The following is a 27,106-nucleotide window of genomic DNA, read 5'->3' as shown; positions in this document are numbered from 1 at the left end:
GACTGGTCCTTGAGATATTACGGCATGTTCCATAGTAAGGAATCATCGTTTTACTGTTTAGACCCATTGGTCCCTTCTAGACTCGACTGGTCCTTGAGATATTAGGGGAACTGAAACAGGTTGAATGATTCCCTAGACAGACTAGGTAATTTCGTTTCGACCCGGCATTTTTTAAAACATTGAATTATTTTATACTGATGGTATTTGCAATCCGAGAAAAATGAGAGAGCTCGAAGAAAAGCTAAAAACTCATTTATAGATGGAGGAAGTGTCTCATTCATTTCATCAACCTTAGTTGTCAATTGGACTCCACGAAACTACAAATGATTATCCATTACTTCCTCCTTGAGAAAAAGTTCTTGAGTTAAAAAAAAAGGAAAAGAAGTTTCGTTTCTTATCATTCCTTTCCTTTCGTCACTTACTCCACGAAAACTACAAATAGTTTTGAGTAAAAAACAAAAACAAAAAAGGAAAAAAAAAATTGTACCAGCGACCCTCATTTTTATCAAATTTTGTTTTATAAAGGATGTTGACTTATTATATAAGGCCTTGAGTTTTATGAAAAAGGCACTCCAGTTTTGGAAGCATGCTGGAAAATACGGTCCTGACGTTAAAAATTCTTATAAAATTTGAGACTTCAAGAATAGTACAAACATTTAAAAACACTTAAAAATGAAAAGTTTGTGTTACAAATGCACTCCATTTAAGACATGAAATCGTGTGTTTGTTTATTTATTTTCAAATGAGTTTGGGAGGATCATGTTGAGGATTCTAAAAAAGCTACAACTTTTGGTAAAATTTGAAGGAGTGAGGTTTGTATAAGGCACCCTCCTTATGCTGTAGAAGTAAGGTACTTCTCTAAAATTTGTTTAGATATGTAGTTCAAGTGTAGAAACCTCACAATGACCTCAAAAATCTATATTTATCTCTAGTTATGAAATTTAAAATTTCAAAAATAGTGCATATAATTTGTTACAAGATGTACTATATTTAAAATTTGAAATTCTTTTTCTATATTTATACATCTTGAGGTTGAGATGATCAAATTGGAGGATTTTCCAACTTTCAAACACTCTTCTAAATAATTTTTTAGGTGCATCCTACTTCAACAATATAGTTGACTTGTATGAAATTTTTCCAATTTGAAGTAGCATTTACTCGATTTCTTTTTATGGTTAAAGTCTAGGCTAGGGATCATGCTAATATTGAGGCGGGTCTTGAGTTGCAGGGGCACTCAGGGCATGGTGGTGTTTTTAAATAGGAAGAAGTTTCTATAAGGCCTAGGCTCTATGTAAACTAAATAAAGCCTTACCGTAAATCCTTGTTTTGAAAGAACTTTTGAAACACTTATTTTTAGGACAAAATGGATGGTCTAGATCAGTTTTTGACATATATATTATTTTTTAGGTTTAAAATACAAATGTTTTTCACAATCATAATGTCTAAGTTAAGATGATCGATGTAAAGGGTTTTTTTCAATGCTTGACTTACAATTTTTCATGAGTTATTAGGTGAAGCTTTAGTTATTTCGATAGGGCTGCAGCCCTATCAAATCATTTTCCTTAAAAAATAAATTGAAGACATACGGTTCTTAACCACCGCCGTTTATCCGGGCAACAAGGCAATGCTAAAACAAACTCAGTGGTGATCGAGTGGAAAATGCAGAAAGAGAACGAGTTAATAGCGTAAGGAGCATTGCAATTTGGCATAGAGATAGAGGACAATGAATGCGCTGGGGAGGGAGGTGAAGAAGTTCATCATCAAGCGGAAGGATAGCGATGCAGGCGAAGCAGGTGCGCTCATCTACTTTTCAATCTCCCCCAATTGAGAACGAGAGAGAGAGCCATTTCTCAATGGTACAGAGTGATGTTTTAATGGTGGTTATTGTGAACAATAACAGGGCGAGCATTGGAAGAGGTTCGCGCATCGCTGTTTAATGATGTGCGCACCTCCGAAGGCGCCAAGCTGCAGCAGCAGAGATTCTGCGGGCCTTTTGTTGCCCTCTCATTCAACTTCTTGATCGCTGTGGGCATCATCATGGTTAACAAACTGGTTGGGTCTTGAACAAATCTGATCATCGCCTCTTCTATCTTTCTTTTATTGAAGAAGGCAAATTTCATTGTGGTTGTTTCCTTGGGTCTTGAACAAATCTGGATCATCGCCTCTTCTGCCTTTCTTTTATTGAAGAAGGCAAATTTCATTGTGGTTGTTTCCTTGGGTTGGTCTTGTTGCAGGTATTGGGCAGCAGGGTTGGGTTTGATTTCCCCATTTTTTTGACCTTCATACATTATGCGTGTAGCTGGTTTTTGATGACCGTCTTCAATGCATTCTCCTTGCTTCCGCCCTCTCCGCCATCCAAATTCTCGAGCACCAGAGCACCATTTTCTTCTCTATTTGCACTCGGCGCCGTTATGTCTCTCTCCAACGGCCTCGCCAATGTCAGCCTCAAACATAACAGGCAGGCGAATAAATTGTGCATTTGCTTTGGCTTATTTCACTCCCTTTGTTTTCACAGAATTTAAGATTGAATTGCTCCCCTGACATTGCATTGTTATTTTGTTTGTTATAAATAACAATACACACAGTGTGGGGTTCTATCAGATGGCCAAGATTGCCGTGACTCCCACCATCGTTCTAACGGAGTTCTTAAGTTTTGGAAAGAGAGTTTCTGCGAACAAGGTATATGTGCAATCTACTCTCACTCTCCTTAATATTCTTTCCTTCTTCTCCGCTGTCCATCATGTAATTCATGGAATTGATTGGGATTCATTCCCCCAAAATTCAATTGCTTCCGACATTCATTCCATTTGTTACAACGGGGGCTTTTGCCCTGCCTACTACCCTGGCATCAATATTTAATAATTAAAGTATGGCACACCTCAAAACTATGCCTAAAGATGGAATTTTTGTGCAGATTGAGCTGATTTATAAATAATTAAATTTTTTGAAAACAAACGGTCTAAATAATGTGTAACGAGATGTACTATTTTTATCATTTTTTTTTTTATTTTTTTCATTCTCATACATCTTGAAGTTGAAATGAACAATTTGAGGGTTTTTTAATATTCAAATTACCTTTTTTCATGGGGTTTTCTAATTTCTAAATAACCTTTTTCCAATTAATTTTTGAGGTGTGTTGTACTTCAATGACACCTTATATAAATTTTCTCAACATACATATATTCTGGTCTATCTCTACATTGATTGTACACATCCGTGTAAGAAAAATTGGTGGATAATCGGAAGACGCATTGTGTTGATGGAATCAACACTCAGTAGTTACATGGTCAAGCTCATCAGCGCTTAATAAAGAAGCAAGCATGCTCATTAACGCTTAGTACACAAGCAAGCAACCAACCAACCAAAAATATAGGTGTACTCTGCCCACCCACCCACTCCTGTGTCCGCCGCTGCACCCACAAGATATATGTTGTACTTCCTTGGCCTTTACTGTATACACAGTAAATTGTTTTCGGTAACCCCCAAGTTTGTTTCTGAATCAACCTAAGCTTCGATTTAGGGATGAGAATCGGCGGGGTAGCCCCCCTTGCCCTAAAAAACTAGGGCCTGAACCCCAAAATGTAGCCCGACGGTAGGGCCAGGCTTAAGTTAGAGCCTCTCCCAAGAAGCCCTTATAGGCGTAGGGCAGAGCAAGGCCTAGGGCTGGCCTAGCTAGGCCCAACCCATTGCGGCCTTTACTTGGATAGTATATCATGCAAATCTTTAAAAAAATTGAGGCATTTTAATATGAGATTATATACAATGAGACCATTTACCTTGTACAAGGAGGTCGCAATTAGTTATAACTTATAACCATTCGATGTGACATCTGATAGCTTGGGCATGTTAAAAAGTTCAAAGAATTTTTTTTTGAATTTTGGGCTTGGTCAATAGAATAAATGCAGCCACTCAATATCACATCTAATGGTCAAGATTAATTGGTCTCATTGTATACTTTTCCATTTAAAATATCTACCATGTAGTACATACTAGTGCATTATTGATTTACAAGTGAGTTGCACATGTGATCTAAACAGAGGTTAAGAAAACGAATAGTCAATGAACAAAAAAATTTCAATAATTATTTTGTTTTTTTGGAAATTTTTTGAAAAGGGAAGGATGACAGAGGCTTAAAGAAATACAATTGCTTGTCGGCATTATCTTTTCAAAACTTCAAAAAATTCATAAAAAATCAAAATATGTTAAAAATTTAAATATCCAAGCCTTATCCCAAATTTGGAGTCGGCTACATGAATCTTGTTCATCCATTCTTCTCTATCAGTGGTTATACCATCAATAAGACCCAAAGTCACTATATCTTTTCTCTCGACTTCTATCCATGTCCTTTGGGTCTTCCTCTTGTCCTTTTAGAACGTTCTACTTAGATAAAATCGTGCCTCCAATGTTGTATTGAGTCTATGCTGCACATGGCCAATCACCTAAGTCTAGTTTCTCTCTCTTATAACTTATTGAAGCTACACCTAAGTTCCCTCGTATGTATCCATTCCAAACTCTATTATTTCTTGTCTTACCACTATTCCATCTCAACATCCTTACTTTAGCTATACTCCTCCCATGGATATGTTATTTCTTGACTGCTCAACGTTCTGTCCCATAAACTATGGTTGGTCTTACAACCATCCTATAGAACTTTCCCTTCAGTTTTCAATGGTAAACGGGGATCACATAAAGCTCTAGATGCACATTTTTGCTTTGTCCACCAAGTTTTAATTTTATGTGCAACGTAAAAATTAAAATAAATAAGAATATAATTTTTCTAAATTTGGAAAAGGAAGTAATTTTGTATTTCAAGAAAATATATTATCACATTAATAGTTATTTATCATAACAACCGTCCAATTAACATTTAAAATTATGTAATTGAGAACAGGTGCTCTAGATAATGTCCACAATTATTTCAAAACATCTAAAACGATATTAATATTTAAATGGAAAAGTTTATATGAGGTTGCAACCTTAAAAAGACCCCAAAAATCCATCGATAAATATTGTTTAATATTGAAAAATCATCTCGACATTGAGATGTATGACTATGTAAAAACAGGATTTTGAGTCCTAGAAATGGTGCATCTTACAACACATTATCTAGACCGTCCATTTTCAAGATTTTCATATGTTTATAGATCTACTTGATTTTAATCAATTTTGGAGTTCAAAATTTTATAATTAGATTTGAAAATAGATTTTGAAATAATCTTAAAACTATTTTACATCAAAATTATATGTTATGATAAAATTTGAAGGAGCGCTTTAAATTGATTGTTTAAGATTGCAACCTTATAGAAACCACGCCCATATTTAAATTCATATTATATTAGCAATTATTTCAAGGATGACAAATTAGGAAGATCTAAACAAGCATGAAATTTGAAAAACATTTAGAAAATTGTAATGGAAAATTGAATGAAATAGAAATAAATTTTATAATGAAAATGAAAATTCATACATAAAGTCATCTTTAAATTAAAAGCATAACTTGAATTCTTTAAGATGCAAAGGACTAATAAGATAAAAAGGAAGAGAGCGCGTATCCTACTTTCACCGAAATGATGCACAAAGGAAAAGTAATTACAATTAAGGGAATGTAATTGGGGCCCAGGTAGTTAGAGGGCCAGGAGCGTCAAAGTATCATCCCACCCTCCATTCCTACCACTAGCATATAAAAAAAACAAATATAATTAGAAACAACCAAAATTTGAATAAAAAGGAAAATGGGAGAAAAGAATGGAGAATTTAGAGATTTAACAAAAAAATGTATTCATAATCATTATTTAAAAAATGAGGGATTGACAACTGCTAATACCTATTGGCATTATTTAATTAAAATATTTAAAATTCTAGAAATTAATTATAAATAATTTTAAAAGAGTAAGAAATAATTAAGAAACAAATTTATTTAAAACATTCTAATAAAAGGAAATGAAGATGATGTACTATACTTCATAGTTTATTTTATCTTATTTTATTTTTTGATAAAAGTAAACAATTATTTTGATAATTTCAAATTTATAACAAGAGGTAAAAATTTCTCATAAATAATGTGGGAAGATTAAAAATCATAATTAAAATAAAAATCTAAAAATTGATATGCTATATTTTAGAGAAAAAGAGTCATCATACTTAAAATATGAAAAACTAAATTTATAAAAATAAAAAGAAAAAAATCTTGAAATCGAAATTCCCAAAAGAAAAGAAAAAACTAATTTAAACACACTTTTGCTTAAAAGATGGCCTAATTATTTTTGTCTTTTAAAAGCTCTTAGAAAATCTGAAAGTTAGTCATAAACTAAGTCTAAAGCCCTAAACAATATATATTTAAAAGAAAAAAATATTTTAAAACCCTCTTATATTTGGAAAAAGTCTACATAAAGTATCAAACATATATTGTGTAAGTAAGACACCTCAAAATCCCACAAAAAATAGTTGTTCTAATACTGGAAAACCCTTCAATGATCATCTTGACATGGACATGCTATTGAAGTTTTATATGGGTGAAATCGGGGCAAAAATTGGTATGGTTTCAAAATTAGGATCTCGAACTTTTCTTGTTTTTGGACATGTAGGAACGTTTTCTCAAGACGATATTTGGCCCTTTTCGATATAGTATTTTATGTATATAAGAAGGGCAATTCGTCATTAAGATACAAGAAAATAGAGATGTCCTTTACAATGTTCTTAAGTTCTATGTACCCGAGCTTGGAACCCACACAATAGACACTAGAGTCTTGATAGTTTAGAGAGAGAAAAAGGAAAATCCAGTAGAGAGAGTTTAGTCTACTGGTTTGCTTGCTGGAACTGCAAAGAATGGTGTGATGTTGAGAGGCTCAAAATTGTTCTAAGTGTCCAACTCGTATGGGTAGGAGGGCCCATATTATAGAGCATCAATAAGCTGCCATTTAGTGTTGTAGAAGTTGTATGTACCACCCAACAACTATAAGTTACATGTGCTTACATGCACTCTAATAGCTACAAGCTATATGCACTTGAAGGCAGTTGTTACTAGCCTCCATCTCATCAACTGCTAGATGACTGTAATGCAAAGTGTGCCATCAAAACCCCTTGCGCCTACGCCAACGTCCTCACCCTCGTATACACACATGCATACGTACATGTACATGCACATGCACACACACATGTGTGTACGCGTGTGCGTCACAGGCTTCACATGCTTTGCACATGCACCTTATCTCTCATGTGTACTTATAGTATATTGCATGGGAATACATGATCTTAAATACAACTCAATAAACTCTCTCCTCTTCAATGTGTGACTCAAACCCATATCCTTCTTTGTACAAAAACAATTTAGGACAGAACAATAAAACCAAAGTTGTTGTTTTGTAATATGCTTAAGCATTTTTCAAACAAAAAATACAAACAATTTCCTTCATTGTTTCAAAATAACAAAAAAAATATAGGAAACATATTATTTACATACCATGAAAATATATTTCGATTTGAACTTTCACTTAGTGTTCACACTACAAAGTCCATCAAGTACCATCGTAGCTTATAGCTTTGAATCATATTACTTATCTAATAGACCAGTAGTATAACTCACAAATAATATTCAATTATGGTGTCTTATTAGCCGCCAGCATGTTTTGGGCCTTGTGCTTCTATCTCAATTTCATAAGTGCTCTGGAGACAAGTTATTCTCATATGAAGCGGCCTCACTTCCGTACTTATATAAGTGTATCTATTAAGAGTGCCCCTATATATAAAATACTCCGACTTAAAAATATAGTCAATATACAACATTAAGAGCATAGCTCATCTTACTAACATATAGGTCATCACTAGATTTATTCACTTTATGGATTTTCTATGAATGAGTGCTTATTATATTTTGTCATCTAGTGGCCAAACTAACCATACGTGCAATTTGTTTTTACCACATTAAACTTAGAATTTTGAGGTTATGAAAGAGACTAAGTTGGGTTCACACTGTAAATAATTACTCAATGGACTCAAGCCCCATTTGTTTTAACATCTTACTAAGGTCTTCCCTTACAAGGCCTTTAGTCAAAGAATCAACCAAATTTTCCTTTGATCTTACATACTATATACTAATCACTTCATCCTCAATTAACATTTTAATAGAGTTATTCATTCTCACAATATATTTAGATTTTTCATTAAATACATCATTACAAGCTCTCACAATAGTAGCTTGATTATTACAATATATTGTTATTGCAGGTATTGGTTTTAGCCATATGGGAATGCCATATAACAAATTCTTTAGTCATTTGGCCTCTTTGTCGACAGAGTCTAAAGCAATAATTTTATACTCCATAGTAGAGCGTGAAATATACGTTTGTTTATTTGATCCCCATAATATCGCACCACCCACTAATATAAATATTGATCCGGATGTTGATAGTGAATATTTGATTTTTTTGTTCTAATTAGCATCATTATACCCTTTCAACACTCCAGGATAACCCACATATTTTATGTCATAATTGATAGTTCTTTTCAAGTATTTTAATACTCAAGATATAGCATCCCAATGCTCTTTATTTTGGTAACTTGTATACCTACTAAGGTTGCCCACTGCATATGCAATGTCATACCTCGTGCTAGTCATTGCATACATTAAACTACCAATTACCCAAGCATATTAAAGTTGAGATATACATCTCCTATAATTTTTATTTAACTTAATATGAGGATCCATAGGGGTAGAGATTGTCGTATGCTCAAACTTATTAAGTATTTTCTTAATGTAGTGAGATCGAGTTAAGATTAATGCTTTTTCTTTTCTCACTATTTTGATACCAAGTATTACTTTCGTGTTTCCTAAGTCCTTCATATCAAAGTTAATGCAATGAATCTTTTAGTTTCCTCCACAATTTTTAGATTAGAATCAAAGATAAGCATGTCATCTACATATAGACAAATAATGACTCATACAAAATTTAATTGCTTACTATAAGCACATTTATCAGTCTTATTTCTCTTAAAACCATTTGATATCAACACATTGTCAAATTTTTTAAGCCTTTGTTTAGGTGTTTGTTTTAGTCCATAAAGCGATTTAATAAATTTACAAACTTTATTCTCATGACCTGGTATTACTAACCCTTTGGGTTGTTCTATATATATTTATTCACCTAAGTCACCATTTAATAATGCAGTTTTTACATCCATTGGTAAAGACTGTCACTGAGAGCAATCTAATGGTAGCAATTCTTGCCACATAAGTATATGTGTCAAAATAATCAATGCATTATTTTTCTTTAAAACCTTTAGCAATTAATCTTGCTTTATATTTTATTAATAAAACCATCATAATTCATTTTTCCTTTAAAAATCTATTTAAAACTAATGGGTTTAGAACTAGGTGGAAGATCTACTAATTCCAAGTTTTATTAGCTATTATGGAATCCATTTCATTATTTATAGCTTCTCTCCAAAAAATTGCATCTTAAAGTGACAAAGCTTCATTAAGAGATGTAGATCTTCTTCAACATTTGAGACTATAGGTGATTAGCCTCAACAAGATAAATATAAGTCAGGTCCAAAGTTATAAGATGGATCACCTCTAATTCTTTTACTTCTTTTTGGTTATATTATGTCATCATCAATATTTTCTACATGTTTTACATCAACATTACGATAATTTTCATGATTATTTTAATTTTGCATGCTATTTGATTTGTTCAATTCACTTTACAAGTGAGAATTTAAAAAATTCAACATCTCTAGATTCCAACATTATGTTAGAATTTAGATCCAAAAATCTATAAGCTTTACGATTTTGAGAATATCCCGCAAACACACATGTAGAGGTTCCATGACCCAATTTATTTCTTTTAGGATCTGAAAGTTTAACATATGTAAGACTACCCCATACTTTGAAATTCAAAGAAGGTTTTCTAGTAAACCAAAGCTCATAAGGGGTCTTATCACATTTTTTATATGGAATTCTATTTAAAATAAAGCATGCAAATAATAAAGCTCCACAAATTCAATGGTAAAGAAGAAATAATGAGTACTGCATTTACCATTTCAATTAAAGTATATTTTTCCTTTTTGCTAGTCTATTTTGTTGAAGGGTATAAGGAGCAGTTACTCGATGATTAACGACATTATTTTCACAAAATTCATTAAAGTCATTTGACAAATATTCTCCTCCTCTATCACTTCTAATAATTTTGATTTTCTTCCTAAGTCAATTTTCAACTTCCACTTTAAAAACTTTAAAATTTTCAAAAGCCTTATATTTATGTCTAAGCAAATAAACATAAGAAAATCTAGAAAAATCATCAATAAAGGTAATAAAATATCTTTTACCGCATCTAATTAAAACATTATTTAAATCACATACATCACTATGTATAATTCATAGCAATTCATTATTTCTTTCAATTGAAAGAAATAGTTTTCTAGTTATTTTAGCTTGTATATATACGTCACATTTTTCTTTAGTTAATTCATCACAATTAGAAATCAATCCTAAGTTAATCAAAGATTTAAGAAAAGCATAATTAACATGTCCTAATCTATCATGCTATACATTACAAGAAGTCACAATATAAACATAAAACTTGTTCATTTTATTAACGAGATCAAATTTGAGTACCCCTTGGTAACAAGCACACCATTTGTGGTCAAGATGAGTTTGTCTGGCCCAATGACCATTTTGAAGCCCTTCTTGTTCAAGATAAATCCTGAAACAAGGTTTCTTTTCATGTCTGGTACAAAGTACATATTTTCTAAGGAGAGTACCTTGCTGAAACTAAATTTTAGTTCCACCTTACCCTTTCCAAGCATATTTGTTATAGTTTGGGTTCCAAGTTGAACTGAATTACTGTCACACACTGGTTCAAAAGTCTTACTATGTCTTGATTGTTAGACACATGAATGGTAACGTCGATATCAACTCACCATCCATTGTCTTTATTGATAATGTTTACTTCGGTGACCATTGCTATAAATTTTTCTTCCGTGGCCAAGTTCACTTAGTTTCTAGGCCTTTTGAGCCCATTCTGGTGTTGGCACTTTCTTGAATATTGTATCGATTTTTCACATACATGACAAGTAACTTTCTTTTTGATGGAAATATACTTTAGGTCCTTATAATTTTTTTTATAGACATTGGGAAAGAAAGACTTCTTGTTAGATGGAGCATTTGATTTTTTCTCAGCTAGGTTTGCTTTAGAGTGAAAATTACATCTTTATTTCCCTAAGCATATTTTCTTCTTCAATTCAAAGAGATCTTTGAAATTAAGCCAAATCAAGCTAAACTTTCTTGTGTTTCATATTTTTTTGGTACTCTCTCCAAGATGGAGGTAACTTATGAATTATAGAGCCTACTAGGAAATATTCATCTAAAGAAATACCACCATCTTTAAGTTCATTGACTACAAGCTGCAACTCATATTCTTGAGAGAGAATTAGCTTGTTTTCAATAAATTTAAAATCTAAAAATTTAGAGATCAGAAATCTTTTGTTACCAGAATCTTCTGTGAGGTACTTGGTTTCAAGTAGTTTCCATAGCTCGTTTTACCAATGGAGGCATACATGTCATATGACTCTAGCATATATAGTCACCCTCAATCCATCTCTTGTATGATTGAGTTTACTCATCGGTGGAGTCATCCGATAGTGGTGGCGGTGCAGGCATTGACTCGGTGACTATATACGCCACTTTTAGAGTGGTAAGCAAAAAGAGAACCTTTTGCTGCCATCTCTTGAAATTCAGTTCGTTGAGGCATTCGTGTCGAGTAAAATTGTGATTCATGACATTTAAAGAATTCATGGCAGTCTCATTTCTTTCACTCATAAATATCATTTTGAATTGTTAGAGTTCTGTTTGGTGAAATGGAGGCCAAAGTTGGTACGATTTAAAAAATAGGATATTGAACTCTTCTCGTTTTCGAGCATGTAGGAGCGATATCTCAAGACGATATTTGCCCCCTATAGTATTTGATGTGCATAAGAAGGGCAAATCGTCCTTGCGATACAGAAAAAAGAAGAGGCCTTTTACAATGTTCTTGAGCTCTATACACCCGAGCTTGGAATCCACACAATAGACACCAGAGTCTTGATAGTTTAGAGAGTGAAAAAGAGAAAATCGAGTAGAGAGAGAGAGAGAGTTTAGCCCACTGGTTTGCTTGCTGGAGTTGCAAAGAATGGTGTGAGGTTGAGAGGCTCAAAATTATTCTAAGTGTCCAACTCGTATGGTTAGGAGGTCCCTTATTATGAGCACCAAGAAGCTGCCATTTAGTGTTATGGTGGTTACATACACCACCCAACAGCTACAAGCTACATGCACCCCAACACCTACAAGTTACATGCATATAAAGGCTGCTATTACTAGCCTCCATCAAAGTGTGCCATCAAATACCCATGCCCATGCCCTCGCATACGCACACGCATGTCACATCCTTCACGTTCTCCACACATGCACTTTTTTTCTCCTCTCTCTCTCTTTTGTACTTAAAGTATATTGCATGGGAATGCATGCTCTTAAATACAACTCAAGAAATACTATCCTCTTCAATGTGGGACTCAAACCCACATCCTTGTCTCTCTGTAAAAACAATTTAAGGAAAAACAAGAAAGCCAAATTTGTTGTTTTGAAATATACTTAAGCATTTTTCAAACAAAAAATACTAACACACAGATTTGAAAAGAAAAATGATTTTAAGTGTTGAAAGTAGTGCATCTTATAATCCATTATTTGGACAATCTCTTTTCAACATGGTCACATATATACAAATAAACTTAATCTACACCACTTTTGGAGCTTTAACTTTGACAATTAGGATGAAAATAGATTTTACATGATATCATAAGGGTTTCCGATATGAGAACAACGTCTTGCTAATATGGGAACTTGAGAAATAATGCTGATAAATGCCAGCTGCGGGCCACTCAAACCCAAGCCCAATTCCTAAAGTGCATTTTACTTTGATTGTTTATGGTGCAAACCTTGCCTGAGATGCACCCATCTATCTTTATTGCAAATATAATTTAATAGCCCATCTATATTGGTCTTAGAACTTTTAACTTGTTATAAAAAAAATTGCTTTTGTTTTTATCTATTTTTTAAAAGAACTAACTATTTATTTTTCTTTCTGAGAATTCATACTCCAATTTTTCTTCATGGGCTTCCTTATTTTTTAAAATTTTTAACAACGATTTTTTTATCTCTATAATGTATATGCCATGCCTTGCATTCTGTTTATAAATCTCCATGGACCTCCCTACTTATTTCGTCTTTGTTAGGAAACTATGTTTGTGTGTATATGTTTCCATGCACTTCCCTATCTTGATTTCCTCTCTTGGAGAGGATGTCTTGATTTCCTCTCTTGGAGAGGATATCTTGAACCTCTCTCTATCTATCACTTTTCAAGAACTCTAGGAGATTTCTCTCTCTATATCTCTCTCTCTCTCTTTCATGATATTATCATCAACCTCTTGAAATAGTGTTTTGATGCAAACAAGAATCATCGAGTGGTAGATGTTGTGGCTGTGAAGTGGAGTAGCTTACTATAGTCCATACTAGGTGAAACCTTAATTTTTGCTAAGCAGGTGATAGTTCCAATAACACCTTAGTAAAATAGTGTTGCTGAGAGAATGAATTGTATTATTATGGAGTGTGGCAGTTGTATGTTGAGTACTGCCGAGTTAAAATAGTGTTTTTAGGTAAAAGCAATTCGTATAGCTTGTTTCCTAATCAATAAGTCTCCCAGTTGTGCTATTGACTAAAAGATACCATAAGAGGTTTGGAAAGGTAAACCCGTTGATTACTTTTTGTAATACATATTCTTTAATTCGAAAAGAAAAAAAGAATTAAGTTGGATGAAAAATCCAAAGAGTGTGTTTTTCTTGGCTATGTTGATGGTATAAAGGGGTATAGATTGTGTGATCCTATTGACCACAAGGATATAGTTAGCCAATATATTATTTTCAATGTAAATTTCGTGCAGAAAAGGAAAGATGAGCTAGATGCATAGACTGTGGAGATGGAATGTACCCATGAGAACCAACGAGATAGTGGTTAGAACCAAGAACCTGAAATTGTCCAAGAGCATGAAGAATATTTAGATGATCTTGAATTACGAAGATCTGATATGCTTAAAAGGGCTCATGTGAGGGTTAACGACTAGGTCTTGTCATATACTTGCCTAACAGAAGAGGGTGAGCCAATTTCTTTTCGTGAGGCATGTAAGGTCGATGAAGTTGATTAATGGAAAGCATTTATGGAAGAAGAAATTGACGTCCTATGAAAATATATAACATGAGACCTCGTCAAATTACTAGAGGAGCGAAATATAATTGGTTGCAGATTGGTCTTCAATAAGAAAAAAAAGTCCAAATGATGTTGTTGAAAGGTACGGAGTTCGATTGTTATGAAAGGCTATGCTCATAAATAAAGTATTGATGAGATTTTTTCTCCTGTTGTTTTGGCTAAGATTGCTATTTTTATTTGGAGTTGGAATAATTAAATGTAAAAACTGTATTTTTGCATGGTGACTTAAAAGAAGAAATTTATATCATCCAACTTGAGGGTTTTATTGAGGAAGGTAAAAAGACTTTGGTTAGTAAGCTCAAGAAATTGTTGTATGGTTAAAATAGGCGCCAAGATATTGGTACAAACGATTGACTTTTTCATATTGAGTTTGAATTTTGGTAGATGTGAAGTTGACCATTACCTATTTTCATGGATACCGTGATGGAAGACCAAACAAAAAGAATATTGCAACACTTAAAAATCAATTGGCTAAAGAATTTGAGATGAAAGAATGGAGAGCCATTAATCGAATTCTTAGGATAAGTGTATTTAGAGACAAAAAGAAGATGAAAATCTGGTTCACTCAAAAGAGTTATGGGGAGAAGAATCTGCGACGCTTCAACATGCAGAATGTCAAACCAGTTAGTGCCCCATTTCCTGTGCATATGAAGTTGTCTTTGAGATAATGTCCTAGCACTGAAGTAGAGAAGACATAGATGTCTAGAATACCATATTCATCAGCAATAGGGAGCCTCATGTTTGTTATGGTCAGCACCAGACCTGATATAGGATAAGCAATGGGAGTTGTGAGTAGATATATGGCAAATCCTGGCCATGATCACTAGATTGTTGTGAAGCGGATCCTTCAGTATTTGAAGTGAACTTACAATACTAGTATTTGTTATAGTAGAATAAATTTGAAAGTTACTGGTTATGTTGATGCAGGTTTTGCAGGTGATTTGGATAAAAGAAGGTCTATGTTTGGTTATCATGGTTGCAGTCTATGGTGGCATTGTCTTCTATAGAGGCTAAGTATATGTCACTTACTCATGCATCTAAATAAGCAATTTCATTAAATAGGTTACTTGGTGAATTTCGAGTTGTGTGTAAGAAGGTATACTGCTTCATTGTGATAACCAAAGTGCCTTGTTTCTAGCAAAGAATTCAGCAAAGAATCCATCGAAAAGCCTGCCCTAACCTAAAAAAATGCATCAAAAGCCCCCCATTACTGTCTAAATGAATCTATTTAATTTTTCTCGAGACCAGCCCAACCTAGCAGATTACGAAGCCTTCCTCTTTCTTTTTCTTTTTTTTTTTGTGTTTTTGCTTTTTTTATTTAGTCTCACTCTTCAAAATTTTCTTATTCCTAGAGAGAGAGAGAGAGAGAGAGAGAGAGAGAGAGTGAGGGAATGGATTTTTAGAGATAGAAATAAGATTGGGTTTTAGAGAGACAAAGATTGGGTTTCTAGAGAGAGTGAATTGAGAGAGAGATTGTGTTTCTAATGAGAGAATGGGTTTTTAGTGAGAAAGATTGGGTTTTTAGAGTGAGAGAATAGGTTTTTAGAGAGAGAAGAGGAGATTATGTTTCTAGATAGATAATGGGTTTTTAGAGAGAGAAAAGAGATTGAGTTTTTATAGCGAGAAAGAGAGATTAAGTTTTTAGAGAGAAAAAGAGAGATTGGGTTTCTAGAGTGATAGAGAACGTGTTTTTAGAGAGAAAAAGAGAGATTGGGTTCCTAAAGAATGATAATAGATTTTAAATTTTCTAAAAAATATTTTAGCATCCATTTGTTTTGGAAAAAATTTATATAGAGCCAAGACTCTAAACTATCAACTTAAAGCCCGCCTCAAAAACTTCACTTAAAGAAGTTTTTTGATGCCCAAATATTCTAAAATTGAACATCTTGACATCACGATGTATGAAGATGAGAAAAAAAATGAATTTCAACTTTTGAAAATAGTGCAACTTGTAACGCATTTTTTGACCGTCAATTTTCAAGATTTTCAAGTTTTCATAGATCTGCTCGATCTACACTATTGTTTAAGCTTTAAATTTTATAATTAAAGATGAAAATATATTTTAAGGTTATCATAAAGATTTTCAGTATTGAAACCACATTTCTCGACACTATTTGAGGGTACACTTTACTTTGATTGTTTGGAGCCTAGTCTCTATATAAACCACACCCATTTATTTTTATTTATTTTTGATTTACTACAAAAAAAGATAAGTTTGAAGAGTGAAGACTTAGAAAAAAAATAAAAATAAAAAAATAAAAGGTAGGTGGATGGGGGGATTCTAAATGGTCCAGGCCGACCTGATGAATAGTATTTTTGTGTATGTTGGGTTTCTGTGGTCATTAAAGGCTTTATGAGAGTTTATATTCAAATATTTGAAGTGAAACATAAAGGAAGTTGGAGTATAGTCCCTTATGGACCAAGATTGGTAAATATTTTTTGCCGATACTCAGAATTGGCTTGACGTGCTAGGCTAATCGAGTTGGAAAAAACCTTTAATGCCTAGGCATTAAAAACAATCGATGAGGTGTTTTTAGGGTTATCCCTTGATGAGGTCGGAGTTGCCCAGGAGTGAGCCAAGGGAATGTGTAACCCTTGTGTATGATGATAGGCTTCTAGAGACGAGGGCGAAAACTTCATCACTAAACCATTACACGACATGTACATATCAGTGGTCTGTGGGTCATGGGAACTGCTGGGTCAATTTGAGAAAGTAAGTGCGGATCATGGTCCACAGTAGAAGATTGAGTGTTTCAGCAATCTTATAATTCCTTGATCATGTTGGATCCAATCCCCATCAAAATTATTTGGAATAAATTATTTTAATGTTAAATGATTTTAGATTATTTTAATTTTTATGAGTTTTTGGATATTTTATTTTCACAAATGGATTTATCAATCAAGATATATTAAAATTTAAATATTTAAATATTCAAAGAGAAATAAAGTTTATTTTTAAAATTCTAAAAATAATTTTTTATTTTATTTTATAATTCTTTAATATTTGTGGGGGCCACCAAGTCCACCAAGATGCTGTGTAAGGGGCCCACATAAGTGGCATGCCCCACATAATGGGGGCTCTTTCCTTTATGTAATGCTTAGTTAATCAAGGCTATCAAATTGGTTTTAATTTTGGAAAAAATTGATGTTTAAGCAGTTTGAAACTGCAAAGATGAAATGAATGAAAAATTTGTCCATAAGAAAGGAAATTATGATATTATTTCCGTATTTTGATTATTTGATGAGATTAGGTTTAAAGAAGCTAAATGATAAAGTTCTAGCTCATTCTTTTGAATTATGATGGATGATTGATGCAGATCAAGATGCGATTAATTTTTTTTTTTTTTTTAGTAGTTATTGGTGCTTTTTATTATTTTAATTTTTAATTATGGGTGTTTTTTTTTTATTTTATTAAGATCAATTTTTCGGAATAGGATTAGTAGGGATTTTTTTTAGTTTTGCTTGATAAGGTTTCTTTTAGGTAGGTCGGTTTAGTTTACAAGAGATAAGGTTAATACGCTGCTATTAGGAGATAAATGATTTGTATTACAAAGGAAAGATGAAGATTATAAAGAGGATGCATTATAAAAAGGGTTGCACGCTATTGTAACAGGGAGACATAATTTCGTCAATGAAAAAAAGGTGATAATTGAGATCATGGAGAGAGACGTCTTTTTGTGGGTGTCGTTTATTCTCTCGTATTTATGGGCCCGTATCAGAATACTCGTATCCGCATGTTTTGTTATTTCTTCTTGTGATTTCATTCATAATTTTTATTTTTCTATTAAATGTATTTATTTTTGCTGGTGGTATTCGCCGGTAAATTTTATAATGCGCCAGGTGGTATCAAATCCTAGATTCATGTGCGATCGTGTGCTCTTGACAAGGCATCATAGTTCGTAGATGTCCTCAACAAAAAGTTGTTGGGACTGAACCAATCCAACAAGAGTGGGACCTCCATGAGATAGAGTTGGAAATGTTGAGAAGGCAAGAAGAAGACCTGACTAAACGCTTGGCACAAATCCAGACCCGACACATTATGATGACGGTAGTGAGTCGGAAGGTGATTTCGAGAACCTGTTTCATGCGCACACTCTACGTCGGGAGCCCCATATTCGAGATAATAGATATTGGGATCTAGATATTAAAAGATGAAGAAAAAGTTAAGGGAGCAGTTCTTGCCCTTTAACAATACCCAGACGATGTTTCAGCGACTTCATACCCTTTGGCAATCGGGGTGGTTCGTTGATAATTATACTGAGGAGTTCTATCAACTAGTTGCACAAAACAACTTGTCTGAGACTGAAGAGCAACAAGTTGTCCGATATATTGTGGGACTGTGCCAATCATCGAGGATGTCCTAAGTTTATACTCTCTATGAGTATATCGGGAGCCTATCAACGGGCTTTAACAATAGAGAAGCAACGATCCAGGGGTAGGTCTAGTACAACTAGAAGAGGATATTCAGGTCTTTTTCAAGATCATGATGCTAGGTTTGATGATTCACCATCTGGGGGCCTTAGAGATATTATTGCAACACCTATTAATTGCCCAAATATTGCTGGTTCAGGAGCTAGATTTTAGGGTAGCAACTCAACTCTCTGTTGTTTCAAGTGCGGGGAGGCGGGTCACAAGGTTGGAGCCTGTAGAAAGCCGAATAGTCATCTTGATAAAAAAAAAAAAACTTATAATTGTGGATGAGGACCTAGATGATGTTGATGGGTATGATGGTGATCCAATTTATGATGAGGAGCCAAACGAGGATGATCTTATCTATGGAGATGTTAGAGAGTCCTTAGTTATTCGAAAGAACCTACTAATAGCTAAGTAAGAAACCCAGGAGGAATGGTTGATGACCAATATTTTTCACACCACCTGTACCATTGGAGGCAAGGTGTGCAAGCTTATTATTAATAGTGGGAGTTGTGAGAACGTAAATTTACAAGATGTAGTCACAAAGCTCAAGCTTAGCATAGAGAAGCATCCCCAACCATGCAAGTTCACTTGATTAAAAAAGGGCAATGAGGTACGAGTAGAAAGTAGATGCCCTGTTTCTTTTTCTATTAGAAAGAAATATTTTGATGATGTATGGTGTGATGTAGTTGCCATGGATTATTGTCATCTATTATTGAGTAGACCATGGCAATATGACCGTAGAGTTATACATGATGGAAGGAGGAACACATATACCATTTGGAAAGAGAGTAATAAAACAGTGTTAGCTCCCATGAAAAAGGAAATTATGCCTAAGCCTAAACTAGGGGAGGGTGTAAATTTACTCTCAATGGCTAACTCTATGGAGGAGGTTCAGAAGACTGAGTTAATGTTTACTTCAGTAGCTCATGAGGAGGGTTTAGATTCTATTATTCCAGAGGAGATTGAAGATGAAGAAAACGATGCATACGTGGTATGCCTTGAGGTTCAGTTTGATCAACTTCATAGAGTGCATGTGGCTGAAAAATCGATATAGGATGACCCTCTCCTGGAGGGTTTCTCAGTTTCTATGCACAATCATTATGCTTTGATCAGTGCAGTAACCCACAGGTCGCATAATCATATTTGCAATATTCATAGTGAAGAAGGACCCGAAGACGGATGCATGGATATTAAAAAATTCATCTTAACGCATTTCAAAACTCATTGACGAGTTTTATCCAACCAAGGGAGAATGATACAGATCAAGAATGGGTCGATTAAAATTTTATTTTTACTTTTATTATTTTTATGTTTAGAAGCTATGGGTGTTTTTTTTTTATTTTTATTTTTTTAAAAATTATGGGTGTTTTTATTTTTATTTTATTTGGATCAAATTTTTTAAATAGGATTAGTGGGGATTTTTTTTGGTTTTGCTTGATAAAGTTTCTTTTAGGTAGGTCCATTTGGTTTACAATAGATAAGGTTCATACGTTGCTATTAGGAGATAATTGCTTTTAAAAGGGCATACTTACTAACATTTGATAAGGAATGATTTTAAGGAATGATTTGTCTTGCAAAGGAAAGATGAGGATTATAAAAGGACGGAGTTAAGGTGAACTTAAGTAGGATTTATCTTGCCAAGGAAAGAGTAGGCATTGTAAAAAGGGTTGCACGCTATTGTAAAAGGGAGATGGAATTTTGTTAATGAAAAAAAGAGGTGATATTTGAGATCGTGGAGAGAGAGGGGCCCTTTGTGGGTGTCGTTTTGTCTCTTGTATTTATAAGCTCATTTCATAATACTTGCATCCACACGTTTTGTTTTTTCTTGTTGTGATTTCTTTCACGATTTTATTTCTATCTCTTAAAACAGTTATTTTTACCAGTGGCACTCGTCAGTAAATTTTATACTGCATCAATGATCCAAAGATTGGATGACTCAAATCTTTCATCCCACAGAGATCTCCTATGATTAATGGTTTAGAACTACTCTCCATAAAGATAGCTAATCTTAAAGAAACCCTAACGCTTAGAAAATCCATAAATAGGGGCTCTCCCATATCTAATCTCTACACTCTCATCTCTTTCTCTAGTATTTCTCTACAAGGGTGGTACGTCACCCCTCTCTCTCTCTAAGTTCTCATCTCTCTCTCTCTAAGTTTAATTTAAAGATCATAGTAGGGCCACGCCACAAGCTAGGTGCAAGAGGGGGCACGTCCCACTACTATTAGACATTGAGGTCTAGGCTACGCTTTAACATTGAGGTCTAGCATTGGTTTTTCCATATTTTATAGGTTTGAGATAGACAATGGATCCATGTACGTGATTGGAAGAGGAGACCCAGTGTGAGGTATACCTGTCCCTAACCATTGGCTGCCCTACTTATGGGAAAACAAATTTCTTTTCCTTTTAGGGGAGATTGTTTTCTTGGAGGGCCGACTGATAGTCGAAAGTTTTATGTGCATTCATCCACCTCAAAAGTGGCATTTGAGGTGGGGGATTATTGTAGTGCAATGCTCTTAGGATATGCATGAAGTTTTGATTTTCTTATTTATTAGAGAAATGATGTTTTTTGCTCTCTTGTAGTTTGCTTTGCAATGTTATTTTTTAATATGCAACAAATAAAAGTGCTGTGGATGGAGTGGTTTGCAGGGGTTGGCTCTCACTGTGGTATCCATTGGCGTAGCTGTGGCAACCGTCACAGATCTGCAATTCAACTTCTTCGGAGCTTGCATAGCCATGGCATGGATCATTCCCAGTGCAATAAACAAAATTCTCTGGTCTAACCTGCAACAACAAGAAAATTGGACAGCTCTCGCGTGAGCAAAACCCTTGCTTTTACTTGTTTGTTTCCATCACATCTTTCCGTTTTTTCTTTTTTTTTTTTAGCATTATAAGTATGGACCTTAAAAAAAAAAAAAATACAAAATGCTCTTCTTATAGCCAAAAATTACCAAAAAGGTTGATCAAACATTTTTTTTTTTTTCAAAACTTGTCTCTCGATTTGAGGATGGCATCCTCAAACCGAATTTTAATTTTCTTTAGTTTTTTTTTTTTAGTAATTTTGCGGCCAAAGTTTTATAAACAATGCCCAAGCAATCCAATGTTAAAATCCTCATACCCGTCCCCCTTTTTTAATTTTAAAAAAGAGTCATCCCATCCGGTGATGAGAATCACTGACGTCCCCCTGGATGGAGTACTCAGACCCATAAAAAAATAGCGTTCCATTTTCGGACCGCTATTGTCTTCCCAACATTTGACTTTAAACAAGGGTGTAGTATATGGTGGTTTTGCAGGACCAAGTTGTATTTTTAGTCCGATAGGCGACACACCTACTTAGAGATTTACCTTGTGGTAAATTTGAAGAGAATTGGTCTTTAGCTTTTAAATCTGCTAGATTGAATCATTCATCAGATGGATCATTTGCAAATTGATGATTTGGAATCAAACTTCGGAGCAAGAAGGGGTGTGGAGCATTTCGTGATCTCCAAATCATTCTCCTTTTTTTTTTCTTTTATCTGTTACTTGATTTGTTATTAGAGATGGATAAAGATGATTTGTTAGTTTTGAGTCACATAACTACAGAAGCACCCAAAAATGGTGTTCAGGCCGACTAATGAAATATAGAATTTACTCCTGCGGAAACCTCCCAACTCTTTTGCCTCTAAAGAAAGTTTAATAACCAGCAGATTATGGGTTAGGTGATTGCACCATCGGATCGATGGAGTGCTGGCGATGTCCTCAATGGTGGGGGCCACTCTAACCCCATTACCATCCATCGAAAAGATAGATGTTGATGTCTCAACGTACAAAATTGATTTTTAATGCCATGCGTTTCATGTTCATATGTGGGTCAAACCGCTGGTAAGTGGCATGAAAATGATGTCATTTGGCATGGTGACTTGAATTTGATATTCTCATTAAAATAAGGTGATGCGTTAATGTTGGGGAGACAATAGCGGTTTGGGGTTCTCGTTCTCGTTATATTTTCCCAGAAAATAACAAGCCATATGAGGATGAAACCTCAGCCCGCTTTAGAATTGAGCGACGCTCAGTTCAGGGAGCTGTCCGTGGTCTTCATCCTCGGACCACCAAATTTTTTTTTAAAAAAAAGAAGGATTGATCGGAAGATTCCAACTGAACCACCTAAGTGCTGCACCCAAAACCTGGAGCACTGCCCTACTAAAGAAAAAACACAAAAAAAAAAAAAAAATTCAAATTTGGTCTATGGATGCCATCCTAGAACCGATGGGCAATTTTTTTAAAAAAATTATAGCGGTTGTTGGACTTTTTTGTAATTTTTGGTTATAAAAAGAGCATGTCATATTTTCCCTATTTTTTAGGGTTTGTACGTGAATTTCTATTTTATTTATTTTTTTGGTAGTTCAGCGTTAGGAGTAGAACAATGCCGCTAAATGTGAGCCGCTAACCACTCAAGCCCAATCCCTGTTCTTTTTCATCGTATCGCCCAATCCCTGTTCTTTTTCATCATATCTTTCTCTTACACTTTCTCTCATTTCTCATAATTGGATGAGAATGATACGAACAGGTTGATGTGGAAGACAACCCCAGTGACATTGCTCTTCTTGCTAGCCCTGATGCCGTCGTTGGACCCTCCGGGCGTCTTGTCATTCAACTGGGACTTCAGTAACACATCTGCTATACTCATATCGGCCGCTCTTGGATTTCTTCTTCAGTGGTCTGGTGCTTTGGCTCTAGGGTAACCAATAACAATCCTCACCAATTTATTTAGGAAATATCTAGCTTGTGACACATGCCTTGTATTTTTATTTGTTACTTCATTTTTAGGTAAGTATGAGAGACATAAAAATATGTCCCGTAATTTCTGAAATTTTACTGCATATCCTTTTTTTTTTTTTTTTCCAAAATTTGAACTGGCCTGTTTTTTTTGTTTTGTTTTGGTTCTCATTTCGGAACTCTAAAGGCGTGTTTGGTAAGTGGAAGTTTTTGGAAGTGGGAGTTAAATGTCCCGCTTCCATGTTTATTACTGTGGAAGCTGTAAAGTAGAAGGGCGACCTTCCATGTAGCTTTTTTCTAGTGTTAAAATGGATTCATTTTTGGAAGACCTCTTTTCCATAAAAAATGATGGAAGAGCAATCTTTTATAATTTGTAGGAGAGTCACTTTCACTCTCAAAAACTCCATGTGTCAAACACACCCTAAGTCTTCAACTTAGAATTAAATGCTATTAAGAACTCCAAGTTCTCTTTTTTAGTTAAAATTATGTTCAAAATTTTAAGTTCCAAACGACACTTTTTTCAAACTAAATAAAATTCTTTTTACAATTTGAAGTTCCAAACTGAAGTACTTATGTTTTGTAGTTTTAAACCAGTTCAAGTTCCGATTGTAGAGCACACAAAACTTAGGGTGTGTTTGACACAGAGTATGTCGAGATTTGATTTGATGGGTATTGGAAAAAAAAGAGTATCTAGATACTACATCGACTTGGTAAGCGATATCTATAATGGAACGCTAACTGATGTACGAATAACTAGTAGAGATATACGTGAGTTTTTAGTGACAATAGGTCTACATCAAGGGTCAGCATTGAGCCCATACCTCTTAGTCTTAGTTATTGACAACTTAACTAGGCACCTACAGGTTGAGATACAATGGTACATGTTATTCGTAAATGACATAGTTTTGATAGGTAACACCCGAAATAATGTCAACACAAAGTTAGAACTATAAAGGGATGCTCTAGAATAGGTTTTAAAATTAGCTGGACTAAGACAAAAGTATATGGAATGCAAGTTCAGTAATAATAGGAGTAGGAACGAGGACATAGTTAAGATTGACGATTAAGAAGTACAGAAAAGACCGTACTTTCGATAGCTTGGGTCGATAATCTAGAAAAACGGAGAGATTGAGGAATATGTCGCGTGCAAAATTAGAGCTGGGTGGGCGAAGTGGAGATGTGCAACTGGAATTCGATGTAGTTGCCGCATACCAACAAAGCTAAAAGGCAAGTTCTATAGGACAACTGTGATACCAGCTTTATTCTATGTGGCAGAATGTTGGGCGAACAAAAAACATTATACCCATAGAGTAAGTGTAGCGGAGATGAGGATGTTGAGATAGATGAGTGGCAAGACCAGAAGGGATAGAATTTGAAATGAATCCATTTGAAAAAATTGGGATGACACCAATAGGCAATAAGATGAGAGAGAGTAAACTTAGGTGGACTGACCATGTGTAGCACCGACCTAGTACACCACTTGTTAGGAGGAACGAGTTAGTTAAGTGGAAAGATGGAAAAGAAGGGATATGTCCAAATGCACATGGTTGGAAGTAGTCCAAAAAGATATAAGGACTTATGGCCTCACTGAGGGGATAGCCTTTAATAGTACAGAATGAAGGACCAGGATTTGTATAGCCACCCTAATTAATTGGAAAAAGGTTATGATGATGATGATGATGATGATATATATATATATATATATATATATATATATATATATGCAAATATGATGTTAATATGATAGCTACATTGTAAGCTAGATTGAATTTGGGACAATCCGATGGTCACAGCCTCGTTTCGTAATTTAAGTTCAATATTTTTAATACAAATATAAATCACATAAAATTCAAGGCATCTATTTTTCTCATCGAGGAATAATAAAAATATAAAAAAATAATTTACAAAATATAAATTGACCAAAACACCCCTAAAATATTTCAGGGGAATTTTGGCCAATTTAATTTTTATGAATTATTATTTTTATATATTTTTATTATATTCTTCTACTTTTAAAGAATCGAATATCCAAACTTCAATTGATTTGGATTTATGAAAAAAACTAAAATTCTAATACAAAATACAATTGTGATCATATATATATATATATATATATAAATGTTCATACAAGGTTGCAACCTTAAAATGTAGAATTACAGATGCACCTCAAAAATCCATTGGAAAAGGTTGTTTTAACGTCGGAAAAACCTCTAATTGATTATCTCAACATCAAGATGTATATATATATATATATATATATATACCCCCATCACCGTCCAAAGTTTGATACACGCTTCAAATTTTAGGTCATTCTGACTTATAGAAAAAAAATGAAAAATAAAACACTACCGAACAATCGTGACCGTGCGATGAATTTTGGACGGTGATGAGAGTAGGTGAAATCACTATTCATTCTCGCCTATAGGCGTTACGAAGACTTTTCCTATATATATATATATATATATATATCTCTTTTTTATAAACTTTGTCATTCGATTTAAATATGAAAACTAAGAAATCTTTAGGATGGATATTATCTGTTAATTTTCAATTGGAAGGGTCCGTTATGAAGATGGTTACCTTGGTTGCGTATATAATAAAGGTGTATGGTCGACGATCCCTACCAAGGTTTAAATGGTTTGGTGACCCAGATTCCTCCCTGGAAAGCAACTTTGGATAGGCAGTCAGAGGAGCCATTCGGCCTCGTGATTTGGTGAAATAAAAAATTAAAAATTTTAGTGAATAGAAAGTTCAAAAATATTAAAATATAAAGTAAGACCGGTTCTATGATAGAGTCAACCTATTCCTTCAAACAAGCCAAAATTGGTTGGATAAAACGGAACCAGTGGGTACCTGATGCCTAGTGAGCTCTCTGGATGGGCTTTTGTTTCCCAATCCAGATTAACATCACGATTTTTAAGTTCTTAATCCCTACAAAATCTGGTCTTTCTTGATCACTTGCCATCAGGGAAATACTAAACTCCTGCTTGGCTTTGTAGGGCAACTTCTGCGACGACCCATGTAGTCCTAGGGCAATTCAAAACATGCATCATTCTACTTGGTGGGTCTCTTCTCTTCCAGTCGGACCCAGGAGTGATGAGCATTTGCGGGGCTGTTGGTGCTTTATGTGGAATGTCAGTATACACCTACCTAAATTTACAGAAAACCACGGATGCCATGACTGAAGCTGAAAGTGTCTGACGAGTGGCGACCAACATTTTTGTATTCTCTCATCCAATCTTTTGGTACAATTCATTATGTTGTACATCATATCCCTTGCGGTGTTGTTGTATACAAGAGACCTTTCGATAAACATTAATATGACATTATAGCAATCGTATATATAAGCACTTGACGAGTGTGGTTACAACCAAGTTCAAAAATTTGATTTACATACGAACTTTCAAATATACTCACGTTTTTATAAGTCCCTCGTCTCACCCGTTTAAATTAGTCCTCTCTTCAAAATCGACTTTGAAGATGGATTTTGGATCTAAAGATTGAAAAATCTAAACTATGATGAATGTAACTCTGAAAACCAATCAACTATTAAAAATAGCAATTTACGTACAGATTCTAAGAAAATAGTGAAAATACGACATGCTCCTCTTATAGTTGGAAATTACAATGTGGTCAACCCTGGTA

The 27,106-nt window shown here is 34.3% G+C and overlaps 1 protein-coding gene across 9 annotated transcripts; it reads left to right on the top strand.

Moving 5' to 3' along the window:
* The first annotated feature begins 1,721 nt into the window (after positions 1-1,721).
* On the top strand, positions 1,722-26,835 carry LOC18445024 (nucleotide-sugar uncharacterized transporter 2). Of its 9 annotated transcripts, XM_006855170.4 has the most exons (7): positions 1,722-1,793; positions 1,901-2,052; positions 2,235-2,458; positions 2,586-2,679; positions 21,356-21,522; positions 23,253-23,423; positions 26,461-26,835. In XM_006855170.4, the coding sequence occupies exons 1-7, from the start codon at positions 1,724-1,726 to the stop codon at positions 26,660-26,662; spliced, it is 1,080 nt and encodes a 359-aa protein (XP_006855232.2). In that variant the 5' UTR covers positions 1,722-1,723; the 3' UTR covers positions 26,663-26,835. The 9 variants fall into 9 exon arrangements, with proteins under 9 accessions (XP_006855232.2, XP_088712047.1, XP_088712051.1 ...); XM_088855921.1 differs by lacking the exon at positions 26,461-26,835 and having other exon boundaries at positions 23,253-23,787; XM_088855925.1 differs by lacking the exon at positions 26,461-26,835 and having other exon boundaries at positions 21,356-21,547; positions 23,253-23,787.
* The last annotated feature ends 271 nt before the right edge of the window (positions 26,836-27,106 follow it).

The sequence above is a fragment of the Amborella trichopoda genome, chromosome 13 (genome assembly GCF_054954075.1).
Source record: "Amborella trichopoda isolate Santa Cruz 75 chromosome 13, AtrichopodaSantaCruz75HAP2 v2.0, whole genome shotgun sequence".
NCBI lineage: Eukaryota > Viridiplantae > Streptophyta > Magnoliopsida > Amborellales > Amborellaceae > Amborella > Amborella trichopoda.
This window is presented reverse-complemented; position numbering and strand designations above follow the sequence as displayed.